General features: G+C 40.1%; 1 protein-coding gene across 3 annotated transcripts in view; it reads right to left on the bottom strand.

Annotated features, from left to right (window-relative positions):
* The window catches only part of TPST1 (tyrosylprotein sulfotransferase 1), a 155,652-nt gene that overhangs the window by 91,528 nt on the left and 50,136 nt on the right, over window positions 1–13,988 (bottom strand). For all 3 annotated transcript variants that reach the window (XM_017338227.3, XM_008249652.4, XM_051836341.2), the window contains one exon: window positions 4,509–5,454. In XM_017338227.3, coding sequence (XP_017193716.1) covers window positions 4,509–5,353 — 845 coding nt within the window. In that variant the 5' untranslated portion in view covers window positions 5,354–5,454. The remainder of the gene's footprint in view (window positions 1–4,508; window positions 5,455–13,988) is intronic.

The following is a 13,988-nucleotide window of genomic DNA, read 5'->3' as shown; positions in this document are numbered from 1 at the left end:
AATTCCACAATCTGTAATAAAAGGGTTAATTTAAATGTAAACAGCCTCAAACTTTACTTCCTGCTCAAAATATTTGAGCAACTAGGGCCTCCTACTTTTCTGTAACTGTAACTTACTAGGATGCAAGGGGTACTATCTTGACTGAAAATAACGGGAAGCCTCTAAACAAAGTACTGAAAGGTTAACTTTCAAATTTAACAAGATAAGGCAGTTTGTAGAACTGGGAAGGCCTTCCAGATAACTTCCTGAAGTTACTATCTTCAGCAACTTTTACATTCCTAGGCCATCTGGTGACATCTTCAAATCTTCAAGGCTAAATATTTTAAATACTGTACTGCTAAATAATATTAAAATGAGCATTAAGTTGCTTCTTTCAAACAACATTCCCAGAATAAAATTATTTACATAAAGGGAAAATCACACAGGATTATTGAGTCTGAGCTATAAATTCCTTATTGTAATGAATATGTAATATTTTATTTACATAAAGGGAAAATCACACAGGATTATTGAATCTGAGCTATAAATTCCTTATTGTAATGAATATGGAATATTTACAACTTGGTACTATTGGTATAATTTTGTATGTCTCTGATCTGTTACCCAAGTCAGCAGTTTTTGAGAGCAAAGACTCAGTCTTAAAAGAGGAAGTATGGCTAGGTTAGACTGGCCTCAACCAAAACAGCTCTGTTCTTATTTTACACTGGAATTCTGTTTAAGACTTTGTTTTTAAAAGGAGTTCAAATGTTTTTATTTTAAAACACTTGCATCCTACTGGAAAGCTTAAAATCAAAACAACTGACAACACCAAATATTGCCAAAGATGTGAGGCTACTAGTAAACATTCATTTACATGAATATAATACATGAACTACCACACAGGAATGATACACTTTGGAAAACTAGTGTTTATATGTAAACTATAAACTTTATTTACATATAAACTATATACAATGTGGCTGGTGATTACTCAAGTATGTATTAATGTAAAAATTCATCAAACTGCTCACTGAATTTGCACATTTACTATATATGTTAAACTTTTAATTTTGAAAACATCTTAGAATAAGCATTGAAATGGCCTACAAATGGTTGCACCATGTACAATTTTTGACAAAGCCAGTCTTACTAGGCCTCCATCCATACATTAAAATGTTAAGTCTCCTTTACTTCTAAAATTCATTAATATGAAATTTCTATGAGTTTCTTCCATCTATTTACCTTAAACTGAGTAAGTATACACATAAAATGACTTCTTCCCAATTGGCATCAAAATTTAACTTAAGCATATCTCCTTAATTCCAACTTGGAAAGAAGAGGGGTGGGAGGTCTAATAATCTTCTTTTATATTAATAAATGGAACTAGCATTAGTGTCTCTGGGCCAACATATAAGTACAAAGAGTAAAATACTATCCTGGAATTCAAGTGTATTAAAAATCAGTTTTGTGGGCCAGTGCCGTGGTGTAGTAGGTGAAGCTGCCGCCTGCGGTGCCAGCATCCCATATGGGTGCCGGTTCAAGACCCAGCTGCTCCACTTCCAATCCAGCTCTCTCTGCTAAAACCTGGGAAAGCAGTAGAAGATGGTCCAGGTGCTTTGGTTTCTGCACCTGTGTGGGAGACCTGGAAAAAGCTCCTGGCTCCTGGCTCCTGGCTTTAGATCGGTGCAGCTCCAGCCATTGCAGCCATTTGGGGAGTGAACCAGTGGATGGAAGATCTCTCGATCTCTCTCTCTCTCTATATATATATACCTCTCTTTATCTCCACCTTTCAAATAAATAAATCTTTAAAAAAATAAGTTATGGTTTATTATCCAGAAAGAACAAGTTGTGCTAACGGTAGCTATAGCTAATTATCTTTGAATCAATAAAGATAACCTAGTAGCAGGTATTGTAACTCAGCAGGTTAGTATACCCACATCCACTTCTGATCCAGCTTCCTACTAATGCTTCCTGGAAGGCAGCAGAGAATGGCTCAAGTAATTAGGCCTCTGCTACCCATATCAGAGACCTAGAATGAGTTCAGGCTCCTGGCTTAAGCCTGACTTAGCCTTAGCTATTGTGGACATTCGGGGTGTGAACCAGATCGAAGATCTCTCTCTTTCTCCATCTTTCTTTGCTATTCTGTTTTTCAGATAGATGGAAATAATTTATAAGCAGTCAATAACTGAAAGCTAGGTATAGGTAGGCAGCTGTTCCTATGAGACGATCTGTATTAATATTTACCATACAAGTTCCTCACACTGAGAAAAAATCAAGAAGGTATTCCTGGAATAACACTGTGGCACAGTGGGTTAATGCCCTGGCCTAAAGCGCCAACATCCCATATGGGTACCGGTTCGAGACCTGGATGCTCCACTTCCGATCCAGCTCTCTGCTACGGCCTGGGAAAGCAATAGAGGATGGCCCAAGTCCTTGGGCCCCTGCACCCACATGGGAGAACCAGAAGAAGCTCCTGGCTTCGGATTGGTGCAGCTCCAGCCATTGTGGCCAATTGGGGAATGAACCAGTAGATGCAAGACCTCTCTCTCTCTCTCTGCCTCTCCTCTCTCTGTGTAACTCTTTCAAATAAATAAATAAATCTTAAAAAAAAAAAAAGAAGGTATTCCTTGGTGGAAGCAAGCAAAGCATACAAAGAAAGTAAGCAGATTTTTCCTTTTTACAAGGGATATATATTACTTTGACAAATGGGAAAAGACAAAAAAAAATATTTAGCTATAACCAACTTTTATTCATGAGATGGCATTATCTGAATTTTTCCATTTTTATATCCTTATTCCAATACCTGAGTCATCAACTCAAGACTTCAGATCAAGTTGGGATACCCTAGCTATCACTTCATGAGAGAGTAAACCAAATGACAGGGTTTAGGAAAATTCTAAAAATCGGTTTTACAAGTGTCTGAATATAAGGAACTCTTTATATGAATTAGGCTTCCAAATTCTTGAGAAAATCATTCCCTATGTGAAACACAAGATGACACAATCATCAGATGATGAAAGCACTATTACATGTAGTAAAATGCCATGGAAAAAAGTACTAGCCCACAGAGATCAAGGCATGGATTCTGATTCTGACCTTACCATCTAAATTTGCGCAAAGAGAAGAGGGTGTTAGGCACAGTTGTTAAGCCACTATTTTCGACATTTACTTTCCATAATAGAGTGTCTGATTTCAATACCTTGTTGGGGGGCAACAGTGATGCCTGAAGTAACCGGGTCCCTGTCACCCACCCAGGAGCCCTGGACTAAGCTCTCAGCTTCTGGGCCAGGCTATTGGGGACATTTGAGGAGTTAACCAGTGAATAAGAGATCTCTATCTTGGGTCCAAAATTGTGGTATAGCATGTAAAGCTGCTGTTTGCAATGCTGGCATCCTATACAGGCACCAATTACAGTCCTGGCTGCTGCACTTCCAATCCAGCTCCCTATTAATGGCCTGGAAAAAGCAGCAAAAGATGGTCCAAGTCCTTGAGTCCCTGCACCCATATGGGAAGCCTGGACAAAGCTCCTTGCTTCGGCTTGGCCCAGCCTCAGCCATTGCAGCCATCTGGGGAGTGAACCAGAAGATGGAAGAATGCTTTCTCTCTCTCTCATTGTCTCCCTTTCAAATAAATGAATCTTTCAAAAAAAAGAGAGATCTCTGTCTCTCCACATCTCTGTATTTCAAATAAAAATATCCACACAAAAGCCAACTATCATTATTAACAAAATTATTAGAAATTGAGAATCACAAGCCACTAAAACTGAATGATGGGAGCCGGTGCTGTGGGATATTGGGTAGAACTGTTGCCTGCAGTGCCAGCATCCCATTTGGGTGCCAGTTTGAGTCCCAGCTGCTCCACTTCCAATCCAGCTCTCTGATATGGTCTGGAAAATCAGTGGAAGATAGCCCAAGTGCTTTGACCCCTGCACCCACATGGGAAACCTAGAAGAAGCTCCAGGCTCCTGGCTTCAGATTGGTCCAGTTCTGGCCATTGCAGCCATTTGGGGAGTGAACCAGCAGATGAGAGACCTTTCTCTCTCAATCTCTCTCTCTCTCTCTCTCTCTCTCTCTCCCCCTCCCTCTCCCTCTTCCTCTCCCTCTCCCTCTCCCTCTGTCTGCCTCTCCTTCTCTCTGTGTAACTCTGCCTTTCAAATAAATAAATAAATCTTAAAAAAAAACTGAATGATGAATGTTAAGGCCTGGGATAAGTGAAAAAGATCTTTCACTGTATATAAATTGGGTTTGCACCCATCAAACATATAAAAAAGACCACAATAAATAAATGAATAAGCAAATTAAAGAAAGTTTTGAAAAGGTCTATAATGAATTGGTAGAGAACTAATAAAAACAAAATCTCATTATTGAAGCTCTATCTGTTCTGGACAGAGCCTTTGCAGGTCATATATGTATACTTACATGTATACACACACACACATATTCAATTATATGTGTACAAACACAAACCCATATATACACACACATATCTTTATTAGCAGAATAGAGAGTTAAAGAAAAAAAGCTACTTACTTTGACAGTGACACTCCCCCAGCTTTCCCAATCATCTCTTCATGGTGCAATACTGAATGGTTCCATGGAATATGAAGGAATTTTAAGAGTGTTCTCATCCACCGTTCAGGATGTAAGACGAGTTGTTCATAATGTACTAACATACACTTTTTATAACCAACTTCCATACACTGGTTATACATGGTCTCTATGGCACGATTCCACTTGGTCAAACAGTCCCTGTAGCTGTTCAGGTCAAATCCAGCTATAGTAACTTTTCGAGAAATCATTGAATGTACTGATGCTCGGCCATCTCGGACCATAAGGAGAAATTTGGCATTGGGGAATAACCTAGCAAGGTAAGTTAAGGATTTCAGGGCAAAAGGATCTTTGTTACATAAATAAGGGGCTGGCTCCCCATGCTTCACAATGATTTCTAGTAAGAAGGCTTGCATGGCAGAATCCAGCACTTCATCAGTGACGCCAGCCTCATCTAAACGGATCTTCTCTTTACTCGACCGTGACCACATCTGTTTCAGGGCCAGGATTCGAGGAATAACTCTGGTTTCCTCTCCACAGCGAATGTCAGGGTGTGCATCTAGCATGGCCCTCATGAGTGTAGTGCCACTCCGTGGCACACCTCCAATAAATATTAAAGGCATATCTTTGTGATAGGCAAAGGTTTTGTTGGCTTTCACGTCCAGGCTGGTTCGCACAGTGGTCTTTGTGCTCTCCAATTTGATTGGCTGGCTACGTTCCTCTATTCGGTGATGGCATTCCATGGCATGCTGGCCCAAGTAAAACACTGTCACAGAACTAATAACCAGACATGCCAATAGTAAGTTCTGTTTCAGTTTGCCAACCATCTTGATGTGGTTCTCTTGTGATTAAACAGATATTTTGCTCAAAGTGATTTTCAGAAAATGTTCAAGCCATGGAGATTCTACTTCAGAAAGATGATCAACATCTAGTAGGAAAAGAAAAGAGTGATTCTGTCATCACATTAAGATGGTTTACAGGTTAGTCACAGTTATCAATATTGTATTTTAGCTATAAAGAAGCTGAAGTGGTCTTGGATGCTTTAACATTCTCCTTTTTTTAAAAATGCTGCAATTTATTTAAACATTAATTAGGCTCCAAAGAACCTAGCTAATCATTAATTTGCTGATTATGACTCATTCTTTGATTTTATCACTGTTGGCCCATTCTCATCTGGCTTGGTGATTGGCAGCTTACAGGTTCATATTTATTCAGTGCCAACTAGTATAGGAATTAATAGTCTTTGATGTAATTATTTTGTCCAATAGAGGAGCCACTAGCACATGTGGCTATTTTAATTTAAATTCATTAAAATGTAAAAACGTTCACTCTCAGTCACACTAGACACATTTCAAGTGCTTAAGAGCCACACATGGCTAGTAGCTAATGGACTAGACATAGGATGGCCACAGAATATTATTTTGTAACAGGATGTTCAATTGGACAGTGCTTCCTTGGGAAGACCTTGGGAATTTAAGACCAGGGTATTTAAAAAAAAAAAAAAAAGTTTAGTCCCATTCACAGTAAGAAGGGCAGGTGGCACTGTAAGCCAGTGATGTGCTTATGTACATACATACATTTTTTCTGTATGAAGTTAAAGCTTCTCAAAGCAATACTTACCTTGAATAAGTGCTATATATTCTGGTATTTTCTCTCTAGGCCTATTGCTTTAACATTCTTAAACACAGTACACACAAATGAAAGCAAAAATCAACATTCATAATCAGAAACAGCTTCCTTAATGTAACAATTCTGAAGCTCTTTATCTGGTGCAGAATAGAAACATTAAGTATTTCTATTAGTAAGTCCAGCAAATATTTAAAATGCCCAAGCACGTTTGGAGTTCAATCCAAAGCTTATCTCCAGGGGTCGCCACCTATGACACCAGCATCCCATAGGGCCACTGGTTCCAGTCCCAGCTGCTCTACTTCTGATCTAGCTCCCTGCTAATGACCTGGGAAAGCAGTGGAATAAATGGCCCAAGTGCATGGGCGCCTGCACCCACCTGGGAATCCTGGAAGAAACTCCTGGCTTTGTGGCCATTTGGGGAGTGAACCAGTGAATGAAAGGTATCTCTATCTTTCTCTCTCTCTCTCTAATTCAAATAAATAAATCTTTCCAAATTTTTTTTTTAAAGCTGATCTCCAGTTTTCAAATTCACTTCATCCCCGAAGTCACTATAACCACATTCAACTGTAAAAAGAAATTGCAAATGGGATCAAAATTCCAAAATTTTTTTTTTTTTTTTGACAGGCAGAGTGGACAGTGAGAGAGAGAGACAGAGAGAAAGGTCTTCCTTTGCCGTTGGTTCACCCTCCAATGGCCGCCGCGGCCGGCGCGCTGCGGCCGGCGCACCGCGCTGATCCGATGGCAGGAGCCAGGAGCCAGGTGCTTTTCCTGGTCTCCCATGGGGTGCAGGGCCCAAGCACCTGGGCCATCCTCCACTGCACTCCCTGGCCACAGCAGAGAGCTGGCCTGGAAGAGGGGCAACCGGGACAGAATCCAGCGCCCCGACCGGGACTAGAACCCGGTGTGCCGGCGCCGCTAGGCGGAGGATTAGCCTAGTGAGCCGCGGCGCCGGCCCAAAAAATTCCAAATTTTTAACAGCAATTTAGTTTACTCTTCCAGTGTTTTTAGGTACTTCAGACTGGATACTTGGGCTTGAATGATGATAAACTTTGAAAAAGGCAGGGGCCAGCAAGTGGTGTAGCGGGTAAAGCCGCTGCCTGTGGTGCCGGCATCCTATATGGGTACCGGTTCAAGTCCCGGCTGCTCCACTTTCTATCCAGCTCTCTGCTGTGGCCTGGGAGAGCAGTGGAGGATGGCCCAAGTCCTTGGGCCCCTGCACCAGCGTGGGAGACCTGGAGGAGGCTCCTGGCCCTTGGCGCAGCTCAGGCTGTTGCAGCCAGTTGGGGAGTGAACCATCGGATGGAAGACCTCTCTCTCTCTCTCTCTTTCTCTCTTTCTGCTTCTCTTCTCTCTGTGTAACTCTGACTTTCAAATAAATAAATAAATCTTAAAAAAAAAAAAAAGGAAAGAAAAAGACAGCAATGCAATGAACTGGCTCTCAAAAGAACAAAAACTTCTGGACAGATATGTAAATGATGACAATTAACTGTGATCAGTGCTTCAGGAGAAATATGCAAAGGGATGTGGGAAATAGGGAAAAGGAGCATGTAAGTTTACCCTAGGGAGCTGTAAAAGCATCACATAAAATGGGAGGGAGGGGTATTCTAAGTCATAGCAATAAATGCACAGAAAGCACAATGGCATAACAAAACAGCACAATCATAAAAGGAAGTACATCAGGAGAGTTGGTGCACAGAGCACAAAAAACCCATTTGTGCATGGGTCTGTGATCCAGCCCTCAGTGACTGATTTGTAAACAATTTTAGTGTGATGATAAGAGTTGAACTTGAAGCTGGCCTTTTGGCACAGCAGGTAAAGCTGCCACCTAAGATGCCAGCATTCCATTTGGGTGCTGGTTCTAGTCCCAGCTGTCCCACTTTTGATCTAGTTCCCTTCTTATGCACCTGGGAAAGCAGCAGAGGATGGCCCCTTGCATCCACATGGGAGACCTTGAAGAAGCTCCTGGCTGCAGGCTTTGGTACGGCTCAGCCCTGGTCACTGCAGCCATTTGGAGAGTGAACCAACAGATGGAAGATCTCTCTCTTTCTCTCTCTCTCTCTCCCTGTGTGTGTGTGTATGTGTGTGTGTGTGCGTGTGACTATGCTTTTCAAATAAATAAAATAAATCTTTCAAAACAAACAAAAAAAAAAGAGTTGAACATATGGAGCTTTTCTAAGCAGCAGCCCTGGCCTGCAGCACTGGCATCCCATATGGGTGCCGTTTCAAGTCCCGGCTGTTCCACTTCCAATCTAGCCCCCTACTAATGTCTAATGTGCCTGGGAAAGCAGTGGAGGATGATTGAAGTCCTTGGGTCCCTGCTCCCAATTTGGAGACCCAGAAGAAGTTCCTGGCTCATGGCTTGGATCAGTCAACTCCAGCAGTTGCAGCCATTTAGGGAGTAAACCAGCGGATGGAAGACTTCCCTCTGTGCCTCTACCTCTTTCTGTAGCTCTGTCTTTCAAATAAATAAAATAAAACTATAAAAGAAAAAAGCAAACTATTTTAAAAAAAGAATCTCTAGAAAAAAATGCAAGCACATACAGACTAAACAACCCACTCCTAAATGAACTGTAGGTCATAAAAAAATCAAAAGGGAAATAAAATATTCCTGGAAAACAAATTGAAGATGACAATGCAATATATCAAAACTTATGGGATACTGCAAAAGCAGCTTTAAAAGGGAAGGTTATAGCAATTAGTGCCTATATCAAGAAATTGGAAAGGCATCAAATAATAAGTTATCAAACCCAAAATTAGAAGGAGGAAAGAAATAATTAAAATTAGAGAATAAATAAAATTGAAACAAAAAATACAAAAGATCAGCAAAATGAACAGCTGGTTTTTTTAAAAAATAAACAAAATGGATATACGATAGGCCCAACTAACTAAAAAAAAAAAAGAAGACCAAATCAATAAAACCAGAAAGTAAAAAGGAGATGTAACAACACATACCACAGAAATAAAGAATCATCAGGCATTACTATAAACAGTTATATGCCAACAAATTGGAACATCTAGAAGAAATGGAGCTTCCTGGACATATACATCTACAAAATTGAGTCATGAAGACACAGAAAACCTAAACAGACCAATAACCAAGATGGAAAGTGAATCAGTAATAAAGACCCTCCCAACAAAGAAAAGACCAGGATCACATGGCTTCACTGCTGAATTCTATCAGCCTTTTAAAAAAAACTAATTCCAACTCTTTTCAAGTATTAAAAACTACTGAAAGGGAAGGAATCCATCCATACTCCTTCTATGGGGCCAGCATTACCCTAATTCCAAAACCAGAAAAAGATACAACAAATAAAGAGAACTATAGACCAATATCACTAATGAACATATTTGTAAAAATTCTCAACAAAATACCAGCTAACTGAATCCAACAACACATCGGAAAGATCAACTCAAACTATGAGGGATTTGTTCCTGCTATAAAGGGTGGTTCAACATTCACAAATCAATGAATATGATACATCACATTAACAAATTAAAGAATAAAAACCACATGGTTATCTCAACAGATGCAGAGAAAACATCTGATAAAATACAACATCTTTTCATGATAAAAACCTAAAGCAAACTGGATATAGAAAGAACAGTCAAGGCAATATATGACAAACCCACATTCGGCATCATACTGAATGGGGAAAAGTTGGAAGCATTTCCACTAAGATACGGAACCAGTCAAGAATGGCCACTTTCAACATAGTTCTAGAAGTTTTAATCAGAGCCATTAGGCAAGAAAAAAAATCAAAGGGCTACAAGTGGAAAAGAAGGAAGTCACATTATCCCTGTTTGCAGATCACATGATTCTATATATAAAGGAACCAAAAGACTTCAGTAAGAGACTACTGGAACTCATAAGAGAGTTTGGTAAAGCTGCAAGATATAAAATTAATACACAAAAATCAATAGTCTTTGTACACACAGATAATACCATGGCTGAGAAAGAACTTGTAAGATCAGTCCCATCCATAGTAACTACAAAAAAAATTTAAATATCTTGGAATAAATTTGACCAAGGAGGTGAAAGATCTCTATGATGAAAATTACAAAACATTAAGGAAAGAAATAGAAGATATTAAAAATGGAAAAATCTTCCATTTTCATAGATTGGAAGAATTAATATGAAATCAGCATATGAAAAAGTTATCTGCACCCCTATGTTTATTGCAGCTCAATTCACAATAGCAAAGATATAGAATCCACTCAGATGTCCATCAACCAATGACTGGATAAAGTGTGATACATACACACTATGGAATATGACTCAGCCATATAAAAGAATGAAATCCTGTCTTTTGCAACAAAATTAATAAAACTAGAAACCATTATACTTAGTGAAATAAACCAGTCCCAAAAAGACAAATACCATATGTTTTCCCTGATAACTAATAGAGTACAAAAATGTAATGTATATGGGCAAAACTGACATTTTGAGGATTATTGTTTATAGCCCTTGTCTACTGTTGAGGAACAGTATTTTTTTCTTCTTACCATTTGCTGAATACTTAGTGGAAGGCTAATCTCATGATTATAAAATAAACAAAGTATGTCACTGCAAAAATTAAAAGAAAGAATGAGAAAGGAAGGAGGAAGATGCGTGGGTGGGAGTCGGAAGTATCACTATGCTCCTAAATCTGTATATATGAAATCTGCTCACCTTACATAAATTAAAAAAAAAAAAAGATTTTAAAAAAAGCAAAGACAGGTTTCCTGAAAAAGAAAGAATTCTCAAGATTCTCCTCCTCAACACAGAAACCTTCTCTGAATTTCCAACATGGCTTCCCTACAGAATTTACAGTCCAGACTGCAACATCAATTCATATCTGCCAGAATGCCCTATGGATTTTAGTCTTGCAAGCCCTAGTCCCACAACTGCTCTTTGTGTGTGTGTGTTCTATACATATCCCATCAGTTTTGTTTTTCTGTAGATTACCAGCTAATATAGTAACACACCCAGGGAAATGACTAACTATACTAGAAAAAGAAAACATTCTAGGAGGCAGGACTTTCTGCTATAGACTAATGGAGTGTAGGCAGTTTTTCTGCAAAACCAACTATAAAGCTGGACAACCAACACTTTGGTTGCTCTGGAGAAATAGAGCAAAGGAATAGAACCTGAGAAGCATTACTGCTTACAAAGTGCTAAAAGTTGGATAAGAACAATGGGTTCTATGTAAGCTACTCCCTTCTCCCCATGTACCCACTCAGTAGGCACAGAGTTTCTACAGGGCAGAGCAAACTGTTAGGACTGGCAGCTTTGCTGCTGGGGTGAAATCAAATTCACTGAATTTGGAGTGGTGAGTGACACACATGCTCAGCTGCACGGTCAGTGTACATGATGTACCAGGCAGTAGGTGAGCAAGAGGGTGAACCTCTCCAGTAAGCTGAGGTTACAATCATGGTTGGGGCAAGTTTGCAGCCCACTCTGAGGCTGCACACAGGAACAGAAATGAAATGAAGAGAAATGAAAGGACCAAGTGGGAAGTAAAAGGGCATATTGCAGAACAGTCCACCCTTTTGAATGAGCTCTGCCACAGATCCACTGGCAGAGAACAAAAGCCTTACTGGCCCAAGATATTTGAATGCAACTACTGTTGCACTAGCTGACCACTGATCACTGGACTACGCAGAGGGAGACAACCCTAGAAAGCTTAAATGCTTAAAAATTAAAACAATTACAAAATATATGCATATACACACAGAGACACACACATACACACACAGACATACACACTCACTGAGGTAGGGACTTTCAAAAGGAAATTTAAAGGCCCTCCCAGATCAAAGGGAAAGTTAAGCAGTCTCCCAGGACAAAGAAAGGGCAATTTGGCCTAACCTGTAGCTATGTCATGTGCAACCTTATAGCTACCCTATGACCCTATAACTTAAAGTGCCCAATCAGAATGTATGTAATCATATAAGGGAGAAAAAGGAACTAAGATTAAATATAAGACAATTCCCTGTTTGCTCAGGGCTCATAATTTTTGGATGTGAATCTACTGGGTCTTACACTGGCATAAATAAATCCTGCTTCCTCCTAAAGCTTCAGTGTCATGTTTCTCTGTCTCAGTGACACCCAATAACACTTTATATTTGCCTTGTTAAAAAGTTGCTTTTGGGGCAGGAATTTGGTCTAGCAGTTAAGATGCCGATGGCAGGGCTTGTGCTGTGGCACAGCGGGTAAACCTGCCACCTGCAGTGCCGGCATCTCATATGGGCACCTGTTCGAGTCCCAGCTGCTCCACTTCTGATCCATCTCTCTGCTAATGCACCCACAGAAAACAGCAGAAAATTGGCTGGTACTCAGGCGTAGTAGGCTAATCCTCTGGCTGCAGTGCCGGCATCCCATATGGGTGCCAGTTTGTGTCCCAGCTGCTCCTCTTCCGATCCAGCTCTCTGCTATGGCCTGGGAAAGCAGTAGAAGAAGGCCCAAGTCTTTGGGCCCCTGCAACCGCATGGGAGACCCAGAAGAAGCTCCTGGCTCCTGGCTTTGGATCGGTACAGCTCCAGCCGTTGGGTCCATTTGGGGAGTGAACCAGAGGATGGAAGACCTTTCTCTCTGTCTCTCCCTCTCCCTGTCTGTAACTCTACCTCTCAAATAAATAAATAAGTAAATTTATATATATATATATAAAGTCACAAACTGTGTACAAAAAATGTCTATTTTACCTTCTAGTAGTTTTAAAAGTTTTTTTGGGGAGTCAAGGAAAATTTGAGAAAAACATGAAAGGACGAGAAAGATTGAGACTAGGAAAGGACCAAGAACAACAGTTTGTGATCCTAAATCTTCCAATTAATGATGTTTCTGATCAAATATTATTTAATAGTGATAGATTCAGTGGTGGTAGGAAGACATGAAGTAAATGAGTTTTACTGATTCCTGTATAGAAACTATCCCAGATGGGATGGTTGAGGGTGGGAGGGAGATTATGGGGGAAAAAGCCGCTATGATCCAAAAGTTGTACTTTGGAAATTTATATTTATTAATAAAAGTTAAAAAAAAGAAACGATCCCAGAATATGGTCGCATACTTTCCATCTGTGAACACTGAGGTAAAATAAAAATTCATTTAAATCTGAACAAAACCAACTAAATTCACTTAGTGAAGCAAAGATAAGTGCTTCTTGGGATGTAATAAATTCTTTTTTTTTTTTTTTTTTTTTTTTTTTTGACAGGCAGTGTGGACAGTGAGAGAGAGAGACAGAGAGAAATGTTCCTTTGCCATTGGTTCACCCTCCAATGGCCGCCACAGCTGGCACGCTGCGGCCGGCACACTGCGCTGATCCGAAGGCAGGAGCCAGGTGCTTCTCCTGGTCTCCCATGGGGTGCAGGACCCAAGGACCTGGGCCATCCTCCACTGCACTCCCTGGCCACAGCAGGGAGCTGGCCTGGAAGAGGGGCAACCGGGACAGAATCCGGCGCCCCGACCGGGACTAGAACCTGGTGTGCTGGCGCCGCAAGGCAGAGGATTAGCCTAGTGAGCCATGGCGCTGGCAAGGATGTAATCAATTCTAATAATGGTTGATTTCACTTTAGACAATCATATAGAAATGATTCCTCTAGTATATCTGATTTGTTTGGAGAGTTGCATAATTCATCTTACTTGAGAGAATCAAGTAAGTAAATCTAGTAGTCAGTGATAAAACATTAAGTAGCAAAGGTTTTTGATAAAATTTTTCCTGATCCATATTTTGAGCTACATTTGACTTGCCAACTTCTAATACATGTCAGGATAAGTGACAAATTTCAATGGATAACAAAAGACTCAACTTCTTTCAAAAATTACATTAGCAACAATTTAAAAGTCAACTGTACAAAAAA

This window comes from Oryctolagus cuniculus, chromosome 19, assembly GCF_964237555.1.
Source record: "Oryctolagus cuniculus chromosome 19, mOryCun1.1, whole genome shotgun sequence".
Lineage (NCBI taxonomy): Eukaryota > Metazoa > Chordata > Mammalia > Lagomorpha > Leporidae > Oryctolagus > Oryctolagus cuniculus.
This window is presented reverse-complemented; position numbering and strand designations above follow the sequence as displayed.